This window comes from Eutrema salsugineum, unplaced genomic scaffold, assembly GCF_000478725.1.
Source record: "Eutrema salsugineum unplaced genomic scaffold, Eutsalg1_0 scaffold_2, whole genome shotgun sequence".
Lineage (NCBI taxonomy): Eukaryota > Viridiplantae > Streptophyta > Magnoliopsida > Brassicales > Brassicaceae > Eutrema > Eutrema salsugineum.
Genome location: NW_006256829.1, coordinates 80,447 through 99,207, shown reverse-complemented (window position 1 = coordinate 99,207; position 18,761 = coordinate 80,447). Strand labels below are relative to the sequence as shown.

Here is an 18,761-nt window from a genome sequence, read left to right as displayed (position 1 = left end):
TAACGAATAGCTTCTTTTTTTTTCAACACTCAGATTTATGGAAAACATTACCCTCACATTTATATATTTTATTTTTATATTACCTAATTTTAAGCAAAGCTGATGAGGGCTGCTTTAATATCTATAAATATTAATTTTTCACATTGATTTCTTTCCATGTTATATTTTATAAATTAAAACTATAATAAAAATCTATAAATTAATAATGTTGGGATTTTTATATTTTATTAATTTATAGAGTTATTAATTTATGAATTTTAAATAAAAATTATTTTTTATTAATTTTAAATTTTAAATTTTAAAAGAGATTTTCTTTGAAAGTTATAATATATTAAAAAAATATTTCAAAAATTAAAATAACATCTAAAAGATTTCAATTAAAAATAAACAAAAAATATCACTAAACTCATATTTTAGTAGATTATCTCACTTATATGTTTATATCAAATTGTTTTATGGTAGTTATTAATTTATGATAATAAAAAGACTATATATTTACATAAAAGTTTTAATAGTTTTATTAAAGTTATTATCTTATTATCTTATGTTATTATTTTATTATTTTATCGAATTGTGTTATAATACTAATTTATAGAGTTTTTACTATATATTAATTTTAAATTATTTTCTTAAGTTGTTATATGAAGATATCTATCGCGTAATAATATCTTACCCCTCGTAAATAATGTCGTTTTGAATTTCATAATAATTTGTAAGCTTCATTTAGACTGCTTTTTTTTTTGCTATGAAATCCTTGAGTTATTAATATTTAACTACTTTTTTAGTATTAAACAACAATTTGTTTATAATGCATTAAAAATAAAATAATAAATAAATATATGGAATAAACTAGAAATGCCTAAAAGTAAGATTGAGACGTCCAGTTCGGAGCTTGGACTCATTGAGCAGACACTTGGGAGGTGAGTTTGGTATGATGGACTTGACGCCATGGAAGATCATTCGAGATTCTCCGCCAAATATCAACACATCTCCAGATTCTAGTTTCACTTGCTCAGCTTTTTCAACGTCTCTCTCTTCTCCATTACTCCATACAAGAACTCTGCAGAATCGCCTATGGAGAAGGACACAATCGGCAACCCTTATACTATGCTCTCTCGGCTTTCGTCACGGTCCTGCCACTTATACCAAGACACACACATTAGAGTGGACTTGAGAAGAGAACACTTGAATATCAAAACCTGTTCCAATATTAAGTCACCTGATGGAGACCAAGTCTTCCAGTTTCTAAATAGAAGTTGACTATGCAAATGTCTGGTGACATCGCAGGAAGTATGATCTCAGCGTCTTCTCTTCCTGATTCTCTGTCTATGAGAGCGTGTGCTTCCCGGATCGCCTCTTCTACCAAGACACTAAATGTGTCAGGGATATCGGGTGGTTTACTATCTATCTCATCAGTGTTTTCACCGTATTTTGTCTGTGGATCCCAGTTTCTACCAAGGCACATCATTTGCAGATGAAGCTGTGAACGAACCCTATAAAGTATAACCCGGTTGGTAAAATCCTTTGGGCTTAACACCAAGTTCCCGGCAAGTTTTCACGATGTCAGCCTGTAAGCATGTTGGAGAGAAGAAAGCTCCTTACTAGAGATGCAAGATGTATGTAGCTTAGGTTTGGCTTTCACGGTAAGATGGATACCTGTACATGATGCGTAAGAAAGTGTTTAAGCAGCACCATTCCAGGCCCTAGTACTCTGTGTTTGTTACCAAATTCAACAGTTTCCTCCCCGTTTGCTGCTTCTCCCTCCTCTGTAAACTGTTCTGTGATGCATTTATTGTTTCTTTTATGGACTGAGGAACAAATGTCAAACGGGAAATCCTGTCTGCTCTTAGGACTTTGATCCTGAATCCATGTGATCCCTCTTCAAAGATAGTAAATCCTCACGGATTGTTGAAGATTGTGAACGCTTACTCGGACTAGTATAAAAGTTGGTGGTCGAACCAAGATCAACCTTGCTTCTTCGTGAACCCTTACCACTCTTAATTCTTAGACCCAGTAAGTGGTGGATACTTACCTTCAGAGCTAAATGATTCGAGCGATGTACTCGGCTACACATGATTTAACACAATGTGTTCTTTTAGATAAAGCTACGAGGTATTACTCTGAAATGATCAAATCCTAGAAACTCCCTCAGAATTAGATGAGATAATGGAAGTGTGTTAATAGTTCGTAAACCCCTAATAAACAACATGGTTTCACTAAATAAAATTGAAATTAAGAAGCAAGAGATGGATTTCAGTCAAATTCGTGTGATCTGCTGCGTGAGATGAACCTACTCAGGCCTTACCAGTTACATCCTACATCATAGTCAGCCAAAGTAGATAAACGAAAACCAAAAAACGATTACTCACAAGCTTCTTCCGAATCGGAGAAGGGCCATCTCCGGAAGAAAGGGCCAGAGGGTGACTAACAGAACCACGCATTATCTTCGCCGCCAACGGAGAGCACAGCCCAAGGGGGATGCGGTGGCTCCAATAAAGAGACAACGAGCTATAAAGAGGTCTCATGATTAGTGTATGGTATGAAGAATACGAGGCAGCGTCATCGCATCGGGATCGCGGAGATAAATCGGCGACGGCGACGCTCGCATCGTTTTCTGCGCCGTCGGTTAAATTCACCGGAGACGAAGGGCCTTTTTAAATTAATACTGATCTTCTCCAAACAAACAAACAAACAAAAAAAACAGTAATACACAATTTTTAATTACATGGGCCCATGGGCCTCTAGATGGCAAGGGTTTTCCATATTATTTTGTGGTAAAGTAATGAATCTTTTACGCGCAACGATAAGCGAGTGAGGAACACCCTCCAATGGTAACGGCCGACATTAGCTCATTTATTTTTTTTTGTGTCAGCCAGATGACTTCCTTAGCTCATTTATTCTTCAATGTTCAATTTTTTTTTAATAATCCCCTGATAGAAGTATAAGTAAAATTTAATAATGACCGAATGATTATGCGATTATCACATTTATATAATAATAACTCTAAGAGACCAGACTACATACTACAGAGAGATGATGTGTATATTTATTTCTTTTAAAAATGACCGAATGATTATGCGATTATCACTTTTAGATTGTAGAACACCAATCACATCCGAAAGAAAAACAAATCAATGAAGAAGAAGAAGAACCACCAAACCGCATTGCATGTGTTGTCTTTGCTTGGAAGATTGCTAAATTAACACAAAGAAGGATTGCTCAAACTCACAATTACACGGAACCATATAAAGATTACACTTGGAAAGGAAAAAATATCAAAATGGAAAAGAAGAAAAAGCATGATAGCTTTATACTAAATTATCTTATTACCGACATGATTGATTTTAACTAAATAACATTAAAGATGGAATACAAAATACATAGGAAGAAAAAAACATTTATCAAATTATATATATCCATGTTTTATTTTCCAAATTTTCAACTGAATTTTTACCAGGTAAAACATGTGGGAAATCCGAAGCAAGAGGTGGATTGTGATCTACGAATGGGGTAGTGATCAATAGAAGTAGCAGAAGAGTCAAATGATGAAAATCTTCTGATGACCTTCCTTTTTGTCTGAAACTTGAACAGATGGTACTCATTGTCATCGATCAGCACCCTCTCCGACATAGACGGTGGCGAAGCCGACAGTTTCTTGGCCTTGTTGTTATTATTGTGACCACCTGATGATAACCAGAAGAGCCTGGTGGGGACTAGTGCGAGGATTTTCTTGAAGGGCTTTTTGGAACCACGGCGAATTTGGTCGCCGGAGAAGGAGAAATGAGAAGGCGGAGGAGTGAGAGGCGGTGGTGGAGGCAGCTCGGAGGAAGGGTGCTTAGGAGTGCCTGGATGAGATTCCCATTCGAAAGGGATGGAACCGGCGGCTCCGTCGTAGTAGTAGATTCTAAAGGAAGGACAAGCTGACGCCGGCGAGGAGAAGCGTTGTTTTGTCGACGGTAGCTTGACGGGAAAGGTGGCGGTGTCTTGCTTTCTCAGTGACGCAGGACGCTCAGATCCGCTGTTTGGCATTATGATCTTGGGAGAGTACTGAGAGAGTGAGAGAGTGAGGCACAGAGAGCGAGAGAGCGAGAGAGCGAGAGAGAGAGTGGGAGGGGATATGTGCATTAGTGCATATGAGAGACATAATAAGGTATCTATCAAGTATATATGGTGCCTGGTGTCCTTTGGTACGTTTTTTAAATAAATAAATAAAAAAAAAAACAATTTGGGCTTATGTGTTTCACTTCGGTGTGTAAGGAATTATGAAAGACAAAACGTAACTCTGAATATGTAATGCTAGTTTAGATTTGAGGTTAAAAGTTACAAGGATACATTTTAAATGCCACAAAAGCAATCGCCCGCAAGCTACACGAACCCGTGTTGCAGCTAGTGGTTGAAGAGTATACATCGATTCTTGATTTCTTTAATATCATTGGGGGAAAAAAAAAAATAGTTTGTGCGTTTCTTATTTAAGAAAAAGAAAAAACAACAAATAATAATTTTGACTAACAAATGTGGCACCAAATTTAGAATTTCGCCATTCAAACAACAACAAAAATAATAATCTTTTTCAAATTTTTACACGTTGTAGGCTAAAACAAATTTTATCTTCTGTGAGGCACATACAAACATTTGAAAAATATCATTAATGGTATATATGGGTTTTGCGTTCTCAATTAAAATTTAAGAAGACTATATATATAGCTAGTAAGTAAGACTCAACTGGTCACTTAAAATACTTTTTCGTTGACTCCTAAATCAAAAAGATGATTAATTGGATACTATTTTATCAGAATGATGCTAATACTCAAGCTGCCAATCCAACCAAAACAATGCAGGGAATTTGGTTCCACCAAGCTATATGCAATAAAAAACATAGATGACAAAATTATTCTATTACGAATTAATAAAAGTTTTGGTTTGTTTATATTTTTGAATCGAAGAAGATTCACAATTTTGGTTGTCTTGAAAATTGACAATTCATTGATATTTTATGTTGACGCATATACAGGACAAGAAGATATTTGTAACACATGTAAACAAGAATCACGATTGGTCCATAAGAACAATTATAACCTAAACAGGGGATAAATGTACATTACTTATACACAAACAAGTGCCCACCGGATGATCGATATTATAAAAAGAAAGCTGTGGTTATTGGAGAAATTAACATTTATGAAGAGGGGGCCATAGATGAAAACAATAGGAATTGAATAATAAGTATTGACTAAAACGAGCAACGACCCATGCATCTTACATGTGCTCCACATACCATACCACCACCGGGCATTGCTTTCCTTTGTACTGAGGTCGGTCCACTCTCGTTGCATTCATTTCTTTCAATGCCATGTGCATGCCCCTCTTAACTATATCTATTTTTTTTTTTTCATTAATATTTTGCTTCAGCATCCAAATACCAAAAGTTTTTCTAAGAATAAAGTAAAAGTTTGTATCCTTTTAATAGGAACAAAAAAAAAAAAAGAAAAAACATACATTACTGTCGAGTAATTAGTTAATTGAGAACAATTATAGTTGCGGAAACAAAAAACAACCAATCAGATAATTCTGTTACGACCAATGAGAGGGTGTTGCTTTTTGAAGGCTCCGAGTAAAGTATATATAATAATAAATACTAATTTTTGGAGAAAGGAATTAAAAAAAAGTACAGAGAGAGAGAGAGTCGCATTGAATCAGCATCGCATCGAAGATCGATCAAAATACAGCAGATCTCAGGCCATATTCATCGGAGGCCGTGTAAGCTGTTTGTTTAACTCTCCATCTCCATCTTTCCCTATTTGATTCTTTTTTTTTTTTTTATGCATCGATGGATTTCTATTCTACTGATTACGATCTGTGTGACGATGCATCTGCAAAAACCTAAGTTGCGAGACAAATGGCGATTCTTAAGGTTTTTGATTAGATGTAACCTAAGTGCTTCCATTATTGTCATTTGATTAATTGGATCCGACCATTTTCCGTTGAGAATCCTCCCACAAATCTTTGATATATAAATATATATATTTGGCTTTTAAATTCCCAAAACGGGTGATATATAGTTTCAGGCATCATGGGTGGCAAATTTAGAGTCGTATTCCTCTTCTTCTTCTCCTTCGGGCTCCTGACCTGCTGGTCTTGTGATGCAAGAAACCCGATTTTTCTCGGTACGACTTTCTTTTCTTTTCTTTTCTAAGTGGGAAAAAAAACAAGTGTTTTTGCAAATCGTTTGAAGCTGTTCACAGTTGAATTCGGATTAATATATATGTATGGGATTCATATGCGGCGATGGGTCCCTTAGAGTGTTATCTCGAAATCCATAGTAATAAGTAAGAGTGTTTCAAATGGGCAGAATCAGCTGAGGTTTGTGAATTGTGTGATAAGTATGTCACGCTGGCCATTGATTACCTTGAAGATGACGACAACCAGAATGCACTCGTTGAGGCGCTTCACCTGAGCTGCTCTCAGATTCCCCCTTTCAAGAAACAGGTTTCTTTCTTCACCTCATCACTTCATTCTCTTCTTCTTCTTCTTCCTTGTTAATAGACGGAGTTAACTCGATCGTCATATGCGCAGTGTCTTTCGATGGTGGATCATTATACCGAGCTTTTCTTCACACAAGTCTCTGTAATGAAGCCTGACCAAATCTGCAAAAGGCTTAACCTCTGTCTAGCAGCGACGCCACTGTCCCATCAAGGAAACTGCGAGTCTTGCCGCCAGACTGTCTCACAAGTTGTCTCAAACCTCAAAGATCCTGAGATTAAGGTTCCCCCCCCCCCCACCCCTGCTATTCTCTGTCTCCATCACTAATTATGTTGCTCTGCTTCACTTGCCGCTCAAATGCTTGATTGTGATTTATTGCAGCTCAAGATAATTCGCTTGCTCCTCAAGGAATGCAAGTCGCTCAACAATTACCAGGACAAGGTAGCTGCTACCAATTGAAATTTCTAATAACATCTTCCTTACCAGTACTTTCTTTCTTTATGGATGGAGGAGTATCCGATGATGATGATGATGATTGATTTTCGTTTTTTTTTTTTTTCGTCTTTCTTTCTAATGAATGTGAATAGTGCAAGAAGATGGTTTTCGAGTACGGGCCTCTGATGCTTGCGGATTTGGAAAAGTTTCTGGAAAAGAAAGACGTCTGCTCTATCCTTGGCGTCTGTCCTGGCCCATCCACCTATGATGTCCCTGCGCTCGAGGCTCTGGCAGATTCTTAACATTTGACCACCTTATTTTTCTTCATGCAATTTGGTGACCGATAGATATTTCATGTACATACCCCTCTTGTGATGTAACAACAACAACATCATTCGTGAAAGCTGCTGAAACGTTTCGTGTGCTTCGAGAAAGTTGTTCAAATTTGGGTTTTTCGCCCATTATCCATTCATGGGCCTTGACCCATTATCCATTCACGGGCTTTAGGCCCATATCCCAAAAGTGATTTGTTTTGCTTCCTTCAGTTTCTAAACAATGTTGCTAATTGCGCTAGTTTCTTAAAAAAAAAAAAATGAAACCATCCGTTTAAAAGAAGAAGCAGTCACGAGAACTTTTGGTTCGGTGTACATAATTTAATAACAACGTTAGATTGTTTTGAGTTGGAAGCAAGAATTTCGTTTTCATTTAAGTTAAAAAAAAAAAAAAAAAAAAGGAAAACTAGGCGCCGAGCTGTTGTAAATTTGTCATCTATATCAATCTGCATGCAGAGACATTTCCAGCATTGCGAGTATTTCCCAAAATAACGAATAAATGTCTGACACGTGTAACAACAGAGCAGAGCAAGTTGACGCCTGTCACCGTATCTCTAAAGCTAATTGGGAGGATATTCTCGCTTACGTGTCATCTTGTGGATGGTAGATATCAACTTGAGGAATCTTCCTCAACTTACTTTCTATATTACTATTTACTATCAATCGGATTACTACTAAATAAATCTATTTTTTCCTAAGTAACAAGCAACAACATGTCTTTTTTACTGTACGAGGTTTTTTTTTCAACCTGTATGTGATGATTCATGAACTATAAAAAAAATGAATTTCTTATTTTTTTCCCAAAACTAGAATCTTTACAAAAAAATTCAAATTATTTAAGAGTATGAGAATCCCAAAAATAACCCAAGCAAAACCTGCAATGCATATCCTTACGCAAGAAATCAAAGAAAGAAAGAAAAAAAAAAAAGAGCAAAGCAACGAAGTTTGGTTGTTGTAATTACGAAAGATAAGAAGTGATAATTTGTTGTAATCAAGTGGTTAATTAAAAAAATTATCACTTCCTTTAAAAAGATAAAAAATTGTAACCAATAGGCAATTACCAAACACGGCAAGATGACAAAATTGGTTAGGCAAAACGGCAAAAATAAAAAAGAAGAGGCTAGGCTGGCTCTTTCGATATAAATTAGAAAACTCCTCAACACAAAAACACCATTTTGTATTCATAAATTAGACATTTTTTATCGCAGCTCTTCCGTGCTTAATTGAGGTGATTCTTCCTCTTCGTCTTCTTCATTTTTTTTTTTTTTGTTTTGGGTTAATTATTCAACTCGACATTGGTGTCCATGTTTGTTTGTTGATTATGTTTTTGTGAATTCGTCTCGACGATTTCGATACAGATTTTTTTAGCTATATGTCGATGCGGATCTTGAATAAACCAATCTTTGTGATGGAGAAACAAAATCTCAGAATCTTGCATCTTCGCTGGTCGATTTTGTTTCCTTCCTAGCTTTGATAAAATTAGATATTTGTCCCTGTTTACATATATACACCTAAATCGATTTGCATCTGATGTTCAATGCCTGGCGTTAAATATATAGATTCTATGATTCTTGTCTTTTACATACCACTTGGATTAAACGTTGGTTTACCCTGCTTCAGGTAGCATTGTGCACTTATCGGATTAATCAAAAGAGTGTATGAAATCGAAGCCAGGGAATGCAGAAACATGTATTTGAAAGTTGAACACAAGTGCTCTGCATCTTTAGAGGTCCCTTCTCCCTTTGGGCCATTGTTGTCCCTTGTCCCTCATGAGACCCGTCTTCTAACCCGCACCTTTCATCCCTGGTTTCACACCTTCCAGTCTTCTTCTTCACAGAATGTTAGGAAAAACGCCACATGGAAGCATGATCTGTGCGAAGACGGTTGATCGTCTTCTTGCTTCTTGACTTCATCAACCTGTCCTATGTTATGTTGTAGTACTTTGTAGGGTGTGTATTGATCTTTATTAGTGTACTTAGTTGCTTTTAAGCCAATCTGTGAGAGATAATGGAGAAGAAAGGCGCTGTGCTGATGCTCCGTTATGAGGTCGGTAGGTTACTTGGTCAGGGTACGTTTGCAAAGGTTTACCATGCGAGGAATTTGAAAACCGGTGATAGTGTGGCTGTTAAGGTCATCGATAAAGATAGAATCCTCAAAGTTGGTATGACCGAGCAGATCAAGCGAGAGGTCTCAGTCATGAGACTCTTGAGACATCCCAACATCGTCGAGCTCCATGAAGTCATGGCCACAAAATCCAAAATCTACTTTGTCATGGAGCACGTCAAGGGCGGTGAGCTATTCGACAAAGTGTCCAGCGGAAAGCTCAGAGAAAGTGTTGCAAGAAAGTACTTTCAACAGCTCGTCCGCGCCATTGACTATTGTCACAGCCGCGGAGTGTGCCACAGGGACTTGAAGCCAGAGAACCTGTTGTTGGATGAGGAAGGGAACCTAAAGGTCTCTGATTTTGGACTCAGCGCTCTTGCTGACTCTAGACGGCATGATGGGTTGCTGCACACCACCTGTGGGACCCCTGCATATGTTGCACCAGAGGTGATTAGCAGGAATGGGTATGATGGGTTTAAAGCGGATGTGTGGTCTTGTGGGGTGATATTGTTCGTGCTGCTAGCGGGCTATCTTCCTTTTCGTGACTCTAACCTGATGGAGCTTTATAAGAAGATTGGTAAAGCTGATTTCAAGCTCCCCAACTGGTTCACTCCTGGCGCAAGAAGATTGCTGAAGAGGATCTTGGATCCTAACCCGCGCACGAGGATATCAACTGAGAAGATAATGCAGAGTTCTTGGTTCCGAAAAGGCCTAGAAGAGGAGAAAGACGCAGATGATGAAGAGGCAGATGTGGACTATGAGGCAACATTGCATAAGGACTCTGACGCAACCGCAGAGAAGGAAAAGAAGCAGTGTATCAACCTGAACGCGTTTGAGATAATATCGCTGTCCACGGGGTTTGATCTGTCGGGACTGTTCGAGAAAGGAGAAGAGAAGGAGGAGATGAGGTTTACATCGAACAGAGAAGCGACTGAGATCACGGAGAAGCTGGTGGAGGTAGGGAGGGAACTTAAGATGAAAGTGAGGAAGAAGGAAGAAGGATGGAAGGTTAAGATGGAAGGTAGAAAAGCGACGGCGACGGGGGCTGAGCCTGTGGTAGTGGAAGCCGAAGTGTTCGAGATTGCGCCAAGCTTTCACATGGTGGTGATGAAGAAGAGCGGTGGAGATACGGCGGAGTATAATAGGGTGGTGAAGGAGAGTATAAAGCCCGCTTTGATGAACATTGTATTGGCTTGGCACTGACACTATTTTATTATCTTGTTATGTTTTTTTTTTTTTCTGACCAAAGTGTTTTAGTTATGTAACCATTCTTGAGTCTGATCTTTAAGGCGTGTTTCTTGTTTTCGAGGTGTTACAATAATGAACTCGTGATATACGGGGAAGAAACACCAATGTGTGGTGTTTATCGACCATAACAGAATTAAATATGAAAATTATCAATTATCAGATTTCTTTGAAATCCAATCGATCTTTCCGATGTCTAAAATAAAGAAATATGTATTCTATTGAAATACAAAGAACAAGCATGAGTAGAGAACGCGTTTAGGAAGAACACTTTTTCATATTTTCTTATCATTTCTTGTTATTTTAGACTTCTATTGTATTGACACATTAGCCTTTTTATGTTGCATTTACAAAGTCAAAATGTTATAAACTTCCTATTTCTCTTAGGTCACATAATGTGTTCCTTTCATATGAGAGAAAACGAATCCAATAGGCAATGGTAATAATACAGTAATACTAGCGTTCATACACATACGCGGCTTGGAGAAGATGTCTTTGATTGTTGGCTCGAAAACAGCGACTTGATGGGACAAGCTCATTGAATTTACGGGCTCCAGTGGACCACGCTCGTTTGACCCATGATGGAATATACACCAAACATTATTTTTAAAAAAAATATACACCATACACTTTTGTTTTGGTCAAATCAAAAAACCTTTAATCACCTGATTGGATTTTCTAGTGATTTTGCTTAATCCGGTTCTCTCAGTGGGCCAACAAATTGGATTCGAGGAGAACCAAGGAAATGACCCAATTGGTCTAACCATCTGATTGAGACTCTGTTAGCCTAACCAACATAACTAGCATATCAACATTTAGCTGCATTATTGTGGTTTACTACTTTTCCTTGCACATTTTTAACTCCATAATTGTTAATGATGCAATCAGCCAATCACATTTCTTCCACATTTCTGTTAACAAAAATCATTTTTACTATATAAGCTGACAAGTTTTAAATTGTCACTAGAAGTTTTATCTTTTAAAAGTATCTGCATGGTTATAGTTTTTGTAAAGTGAACTGACTTTGATTTAAATATTTTTCCAAAGATTTTAGTCTAGTTTTTTAATTTGGTTACGATGAAGAAATTAATGGCATTAGTTCTGTTTTCTTTTTAGTTATGTTTTCATATATCCACGATTAAGTAATTAACATGTACAAAGCAAGCAATAGAAAAGTTTAAGATGTTTTGGCCAAAAAAAAAGAAGAAAAGTGTAAGATGTGATTGTGTAGAGTAAAATGAGATAATGTTAATCTTGGAGCCTAAAAATTATTGCAGGGACAGTAATATGTTAATATCATCAATTATAAGTTCATAACTGTTAAAGCTGAATTATTGAATATAGACAAAAAAAAAGGGTTGAATTATTGAGTAATGGGTTCGATGTGGATCAGTGGATAGCATGAAAAGAAAATTATTGATGATGATTAGTGGTGTATATACCACATGCGATAGGATTAAATAAAGTCGACCAACTACATAATAAATTCAGAATGATGTGATAAGGACAATCTCTTACTTATCAAAAAGGAGAATGAATGTAGTTCACTTAGTTCGTGGTTCAAATCTGGACAGTTCCTTTTCACTCATTGACATTTCATTTGCAAAATCGCACTAGCAGTACATTATTTGATATTGTTTTTTTCAATTTTCTGATATAAATCCTTTATAGTATTCTATTGTGTTTTTCCGGTGCATCCCAATTTTGGTTAACGATATACAATATAAGCTCATTATTTAAAAAAAAACAAGATTTGACATAGATATATTTGTGGTGTCTCGAGATTTCATATATCATGTTAATGAATTTGCAGGATAGCTGATCTTCAGTAATACCATTACTGATTACCACTGGGATTCAATTTACAGTTGAATATTAGTACTATGAGTTGCGAGAAAAAGTATAATCAAATATGTATGCTAAATGATCAGTGTTCGATATTAAATAAACCAATGAATTTAAAGTGATAATGGTTTTAAGACACAAGGCAAGGAAGAGAGTCTTCTTTCTTATACACAAAGCATACTTCACAGCCGTGATTAACATGACGATCAGCAGTCGTTAGATCGGTGATGGTTCGATCATCAATAGGTAAGGAACTTAAAAAATTTCCATATATATAATAAAGATGGCTAACTTTAAATAAAATTTCGACAATTAATTTGTCAGAGGTCCGGGATAAAAATACAATTACAGAAAACCCGGGATGTTTTTTTATCTTTATTTTTTTTAAAGGATAATTTTGACAGACTACCTAAAACTAAAGCGTCGTATTTACGTCACGCAAAGAAGAAGAATCTTCTTGGTTCTGGTCTGATCCTAAACCGAGCAGCGTGTCGTCCGGTTTGTGCACAATCCCCACAAGGAAAGGCCGGACCGTATCTGACCAAATATCTGGGCGAGATGCACCGGCTCGTTGTCTGTGCCTCACCTCCATCATCACCACCTGATCGGTTAACTGGTTGATCTCCACCACCATCGCGAAGTTACCTTTCTGCCCTTGAATCTTCATCCCACGAGCCTCCTTCTTGGCCACCGTGAGATTCTCCGCCGCCGCCGCAACCATCTCCTCCAGCTTCTCCAGCAGCCTCGCGGCGGTCCAACCGGAGACGAAGCGGTCAACTCGGTCGTACTCTCTGGCGTCGTCGCCGAAGAGACCGGAGAGATTGAAACCGGGAGAACCGGAGATGATGTGGAAGGCGTTCATGGGGGAGTCGAGGGCATGGAGTTTCATGTCGGAGTCGTCTTCGAGGTGGAATTTGGACATACGGAGGTGGTAGCCCTGTTTGAACCAGGGATCGTGGAGGATCTCGTCGATGGTGATCCTGGAGAGAGGATTGGTGTCGAGAAGGCGAGAGAGAAGTCGGCGGAGATCAGGGGAGGTCCACTTGGGGATTCGGAAATCGCCCTTGTAGATCTTCCGGTACATGACCATGAGGTTGTGGTCGTTGAAGGGGAGGTAGCCGGCGTTGAGGACAAACAGTATGACTCCGCATGACCACACGTCGACCTTAGCACCGTCGTAGCCTTTCTTGGCGAGGACCTCCGGCGCCACGTAGGCAGGAGTGCCACAGAGGGTGTGAAGGAGGCCGTCGGGTCGGATCTGATCGGTGAGAGCGCTGAGCCCGAAATCGGAGATTTTGAGATCGAGCTTGTCGTCGAGGAGGAGGTTCTCCGGCTTGAGATCGCGGTGAAAGACGCCGCGGGAGTGGCAGTATCCAACGGCGGAGATGAGCTGCTGGAAATAGTGGCGGCTGAGGTCCTCGGAGAACCTGCCCTTGGAGACCTTGGCGAAGAGCTCGCCGCCTTTGGCGAACTCCATGACGAAGAAGATCTTGGATTTGGTGGCGAGGACCTCGGAGAGGCGCACGATAGAGGGGTGACGAAGGCGGTGCATGATAGCGATCTCCCTGGAGACGTTGGAGGCGTTGAGGCCTCCCTTTTGAAGCCGCTGCTTGCTCACCACTTTTATGGCTACGCTCTGCCCCGTCACCGTTTCCCTCCCGTGGTACACTTTCGCGAACCCTCCACATCCCACCATCTTCCCCACCTCGTACTTCCCCACCACCACTCCCCCGCTTCCTCTCCCCCGAAAATTCCCCTCCCCCGCCGCAAATTCCGCCGATTCTACCATTCTTTTTTTATACCTCAGTCACAACCCCCTCAGCTTTTGCCTAACCATTGCCAATCAACACCGCCGGAGAAAGAAGAGAATAAAAATAGAAACCTAATCTTTCTAGTATAATCACTGATAGGATATGTGCTTAACTTGAGGGAATTGGATTTCGGATAACAGATAAAGCTGACTTCTGTTCTGTCTCGAGTTGTTACATGCATATATATATATATGTCAGTGTCTTGAGGGAGGAGGCGAGGTTATTTATGTAAATAACCTGGTTTTTTCTTTCCTTCTCGGTAAAAGACGTGAGAGATTTTCTGTTTTTGAATCTATTATTTTTTTTAATATAAGATGTGTAACAGGCTCTCAAGTAGATTCAACCACACACGTGTCTCTTCGCTCTTGTCGTGTTGATTTGGTATCTCCAAGGGCTTTGGCCCAAGGATATCTTTTACATATTCGTATCTTCCGCTATTTCTTAATATTTCAATATTCTTGTATATAAATAAAATGTCAAATTATTATTCCTTCTTCTGACTATTACACTGTATCATCATTTCCCCCCCCCAAAGAATTTCACAATATTATTGTCAATGTTTATTGTCAGTAGCCATTTAGTTGTTGTCAACAATTTTCTTACAATATTGTATAAATGATGCAAGTTTTTTTTTAAGTCTAATTTATCATATCAATTTTAAATAGAATTTACATGAAATTACACATAGCCACTGAGATACAGCTCAATGTATAAAACATTTAATATAAGGACAACAAATTTAAGAAAGCTTCCAATTAATAGAAAAGCTACCCACCGCATACGCGGTGTAGAACAAACTATACATTCTTTTTGTAATTTACCCAAAACACAACAACGTTTTCAATACTAGCTAACCGTACCTGTTTATTTTCTTTCGCTGTCACGCTGTGTCCATTTTTGTACACATATAAATTAAATATAAGGCACGCATAATTTCGTAATATAAGTAAAACCAATTATCAGTACGTTTTTGAAATAATAAACTAAAAGACATTTTCTTTTGGACGGATATTCGAAATGAAAAAATATCAATCACCACGTGAATAATGTACGAAAACTGGCAAATCACATACACAAATAATAATAATAATAATAAATTGTGTACAAAAGATTTCTTTTGATTTCTTTTTAATGCTATTTCAGAGAAGCTTCTTTCCAAAGAGACAAAAACAAAAAAATGAGAGGAAGAAGTCAGAAGCTCGTTAAGTAATAATGAAATCAAGCAAGGTTGGCTCAGAGGTTATATTTACATATAAAAAAACGAAGGAACGATATAATTGTTCTTTCATTGGCTCGAAAGATTGCTCCAACAAAATATCTACTGACTTGCAAATAATTCATTCTATTCGTTAATTTTGATCCCATCATAACTCTGTGACCAGATTTTTACAACGACACTTATGATCAATATAAATTGTATGATTGTACATGAAAAATATTTAGACATGAACTCAATATCAACAACTTCTTTAGGCGAACCAAGAAGATCTATCAGTTTTGCTCTCCGCTAATGTAATCATTGATTAAAATGTTAAATATATTGTAATTTATGCTTCTAGGTTAGCAAATAATGGTGTTGGATTGAAAGAGAGTTTGAGATCGAAAGTCAGGAATCATGATTTAAGAATGGGATACGAGCTCGCTTCATACATATGTATAAATACGCAAGAAGAAATGGGTGCTGGTATTCTCTAACGAAGAAACCACTTCTGGTTTTCTCTTTAAGGGAATTGATAGGATGATTAAGAACACCATCACTGCTAGAAGAAACCGTAAACACTTGGGAAGTCTTATGCAGAGATGGTTACACTAAGTTCCCATGTAATCTCAGTCGGTAAAAATCAATCTGTTACCTTGTTTTTTATTTCTTTTTTGCCAAGGTATCATGTATAGGGGATATGTTATTGTAACACCCATCTTTCATTTTATATGATATTTACATGTTAGCAAAAAAAAAAAAAATGGGTGCTGGAAAAAAAAAAAACAAATGGCTTTCGTGTAGGAGAAAGAAACGTACGATAGCAATCTAACATATTTGCTCAGCATTGTCTTACAGATATAAATTGTCTGAACACTATTTTAGGTGAAGATTATGTCCTATAATAATGTACATTTGATTCAACATCTACTTACAGTCCGTCTATCCAGAATCCTTTTGTACGAAAAAATGTACTGTTGATTTTTTGTTTGGTCAACAAATTTGTAGTGATCAATATCGCCTCTTAACAACACTTATTAATTAAGAACGAGAGCTAAGGTAACATCAGCCAGTAGCTCAACTCGATTAAATAAAACGAGAAATATTGATTCAGAATTATATGCACCGGAATAAAGACAATCCTTAAAAAGGATTATAAACAAATTATGATGACATCAACGGTTTAAACTGAAATGGGATAGTAATTAAGTTAGTTTTTCTACAATTGCGCAAATATCAACCACGCATTAAATTTCGATGACCAACATGCTGACGATACTAACAAAAGTTAGTAGATGCAAACAATAATAAAAAAGCTTTGGACCTTTTGGCATAATTCCCAATTATGTATAGTCTATAATATTTCTGCCAACGTATTAAATCAAATTATTAACAAAAAATACATAATTAAATATTTAAATTGAAGGACCACAAGGGGTCCGAGGGATATATTAAAGTATTCCATGGGCACGGGAACGTGGTTGGTTTCTTCATATTCTCCTAACTATTCCTTTCCTTAAATTTTGCTAATTACTTATTTGAGTTATTTCTAAACATTTATTGTTATATAACTATTTTTCATTTATTGTCTTTTAATGTACCAAATCATTGATTTTGCGTCCAGGTTCAAGTGCAAGAAACAGTAGTATTAAAAATAAATAGCTGAATAATGGTCTGACGATGCCCTGATGTTGATTTCTCTTTAATATTCTGCTTCTTTTTCTTTTGGTCTTCAATATTCTGGTTTTTTTTTTCTGTTAATGGGTTGATTACTTACATATTCGTTTTGAAATAATTTTGAAGGACCTTTAAAAAATAATGCTTAGTATGTGGAGTGAGTCAGCATAAGTCGGAGATTTTTGTCTTCTTCCTTACGAATAATTAAGCGGTGATGTGAAAATTTAACTAATTAAATGTCTGGTTTAAATTTTAATTTTATAATATGGTATTAAACTAGTTTATATTCATCACACAATATACAAAATAGATGACATGGCTTTCGCACTAATTGATCGTGACATTCCTTGTTATGGATAAAAAATAATATGTGTAAGTAAAATTTGAATTTTCATACGTAAGGAAGTCCCAACACATAGTGATGCGAGAATGAATTGGGTTTAATTTGTTAATCATTTTGATATTGAGTTTGTTTTATTATTAAATTTTAAATTAATGATGTTAAGTTTACAACAAAACTTCAAAAGTATTTTAGAAAATTGCCAAAGATAAAAAAAAGTTATAGACCAAGAATCTATCACAATTTTTGTTGCCGTATGTTACATTTACAATTATGTAAGAATAGAGCTTCTAACTCCCAAGGGCGTTCGTAATTTATTAAATTCTATATGTTTGCATATAAAAAAGCATAGAATAAATAATTTGTGTTGTTGATGAAACGTTTTATTATTACATCGGCCTCAACAAGAGTTTGCATATTTCTTCTATTCCACGAGCTTTTCACTTGGCTCCATTATACTTACACAGTCTGTTGTGTTTGTAGAAAATATATTCGAGTTTGAAAAGCCCAAAATAGCACAAAATAACTTATTCTTATATGTTGGGCTTTCGGATGGAACTATTCTAATCTCATTAGAAACCTCAATTTTATTTTATTGCCTTGTTCTATGTTGCTTTTGGAGATATACAATTTGTTTAGAATAATTTAACGATTCAGCCTAGTGTGTGATTAGATAGATCCATCAACATCGGGAAAAATCAGACAACATAATCTACAAGTCATACAAACAAAAATACAAAAAGTTGTTATAAGTACTAATAAGGGTTCGAAAACGTATCTTTGGAAAGTGATTCCAAGAGGTTAATGCAGATGGTCAAAGACACAACACAATAGACTTGATTGAAATATTTTACGACTGAGATATTGCGCATGAGAAATGGAGTTGTGAAGCCAACTTTTCAATTTGAAGAGAAGGAAACATGAGTGATGATAGCATTGCCAAAAAAATGCAGCTTTACGTCCCATTTACTATGGTGTTTTAGAAGTTTGTACCCCCCACTAGTTAACTTCTAAAACACCATAGCACGCCCTTTCGTGACCATGGTTTGGGCTGGACAACACAGAGCCAGGGCTGCATAGAGCCATTTCATATACTGGAAAATTTTATTCAGTCTCTTCTACAATGAGCCTAAATAATAAAATCATATTCTTAACGTGCGAAACGAGACCCCACGTGGATGAATGAGATTTTGGGCTTTTCTCCGCAGTGTCTGATATGCAATCTTATTTATTTGTGTCATACTTTTACTTACATGATGAACATCACACTCGTGTAAAAATTAGTACTATCGCTT

The 18,761-nt window shown here is 36.9% G+C and overlaps 5 protein-coding genes across 8 annotated transcripts; 2 read left to right on the top strand and 3 right to left on the bottom strand.

The window, feature by feature from the left end:
- Positions 1 to 751: 751 nt before the first annotated feature.
- Positions 752 to 2,658, bottom strand: LOC18018359 (alpha-ketoglutarate-dependent dioxygenase abh1). Its single transcript, XM_024156204.1, is given in 6 exon segments — positions 752 to 1,047; positions 1,050 to 1,133; positions 1,220 to 1,498; positions 1,500 to 1,568; positions 1,657 to 2,066; positions 2,370 to 2,658. Coding segments are annotated over 5 exon segments (669 nt in total). The 5' UTR covers positions 1,696 to 2,066; positions 2,370 to 2,658; the 3' UTR covers positions 752 to 849.
- Positions 2,659 to 3,220: 562 nt separating this feature from the next.
- Positions 3,221 to 4,129, bottom strand: LOC18018358. The gene has a single exon (XM_006398517.2). The coding sequence runs from the start codon at positions 4,123 to 4,125 to the stop codon at positions 3,451 to 3,453; it is 675 nt and encodes a 224-aa protein (XP_006398580.1). The 5' UTR covers positions 4,126 to 4,129; the 3' UTR covers positions 3,221 to 3,450.
- Positions 4,130 to 5,650: 1,521 nt separating this feature from the next.
- On the top strand, positions 5,651 to 7,408 carry LOC18018357 (prosaposin). Of its 3 annotated transcripts, XM_024156156.1 has the most exons (7): positions 5,651 to 5,757; positions 5,886 to 5,911; positions 6,060 to 6,164; positions 6,350 to 6,486; positions 6,574 to 6,762; positions 6,862 to 6,921; positions 7,068 to 7,408. In XM_024156156.1, the coding sequence occupies exons 3-7, from the start codon at positions 6,071 to 6,073 to the stop codon at positions 7,215 to 7,217; spliced, it is 630 nt and encodes a 209-aa protein (XP_024011924.1). In that variant the 5' UTR covers positions 5,651 to 5,757; positions 5,886 to 5,911; positions 6,060 to 6,070; the 3' UTR covers positions 7,218 to 7,408. The 3 variants fall into 3 exon arrangements, with proteins under 3 accessions (XP_024011924.1, XP_006398579.1, XP_024011925.1); XM_006398516.2 differs by lacking the exon at positions 5,886 to 5,911; XM_024156157.1 differs by lacking the exon at positions 5,886 to 5,911 and having other exon boundaries at positions 5,653 to 5,757; positions 6,066 to 6,164.
- Positions 7,409 to 8,365: 957 nt separating this feature from the next.
- On the top strand, positions 8,366 to 10,653 carry LOC18018356 (CBL-interacting serine/threonine-protein kinase 15). Of its 2 annotated transcripts, none has more exons than XM_006398514.2 (2): positions 8,366 to 8,475; positions 8,868 to 10,653. In XM_006398514.2, the coding sequence occupies exon 2, from the start codon at positions 9,255 to 9,257 to the stop codon at positions 10,551 to 10,553; it is 1,299 nt and encodes a 432-aa protein (XP_006398577.1). In that variant the 5' UTR covers positions 8,366 to 8,475; positions 8,868 to 9,254; the 3' UTR covers positions 10,554 to 10,653. The 2 variants fall into 2 exon arrangements, with proteins under 2 accessions (XP_006398577.1, XP_024011805.1); XM_024156037.1 differs by lacking the exon at positions 8,366 to 8,475 and adding an exon at positions 8,559 to 8,693.
- Positions 10,654 to 12,693: 2,040 nt separating this feature from the next.
- On the bottom strand, positions 12,694 to 14,430 carry LOC18018355 (CBL-interacting serine/threonine-protein kinase 14). The gene has a single exon (XM_006398512.2). The coding sequence runs from the start codon at positions 14,227 to 14,229 to the stop codon at positions 12,856 to 12,858; it is 1,374 nt and encodes a 457-aa protein (XP_006398575.1). The 5' UTR covers positions 14,230 to 14,430; the 3' UTR covers positions 12,694 to 12,855.
- Between the last annotated feature and the right edge of the window lie 4,331 nt (positions 14,431 to 18,761).

Excerpts from the sequence above, each read along its gene's own strand:
- LOC18018358 (XM_006398517.2), bottom strand. The coding sequence starts at position 4,125 with ATGCACATATCCCCTCCCACTCTCTCTCTCGCTCTCTCGCTCTCTCGC.
- LOC18018357 (XM_006398516.2), top strand. The coding sequence starts at position 6,071 with ATGGGTGGCAAATTTAGAGTCGTATTCCTCTTCTTCTTCTCCTTCGGG. Across the intron at positions 6,487-6,573 it reads TTCCCCCTTTCAAGAAACAG|TGTCTTTCGATGGTGGATCA; the intron begins GTTTCTTTCTTC and ends TCATATGCGCAG. Across the intron at positions 6,763-6,861 it reads TCAAAGATCCTGAGATTAAG|CTCAAGATAATTCGCTTGCT; the intron begins GTTCCCCCCCCC and ends GATTTATTGCAG.
- LOC18018356 (XM_006398514.2), top strand. The coding sequence starts at position 9,255 with ATGGAGAAGAAAGGCGCTGTGCTGATGCTCCGTTATGAGGTCGGTAGG.
- LOC18018355 (XM_006398512.2), bottom strand. The coding sequence starts at position 14,229 with ATGGTAGAATCGGCGGAATTTGCGGCGGGGGAGGGGAATTTTCGGGGG.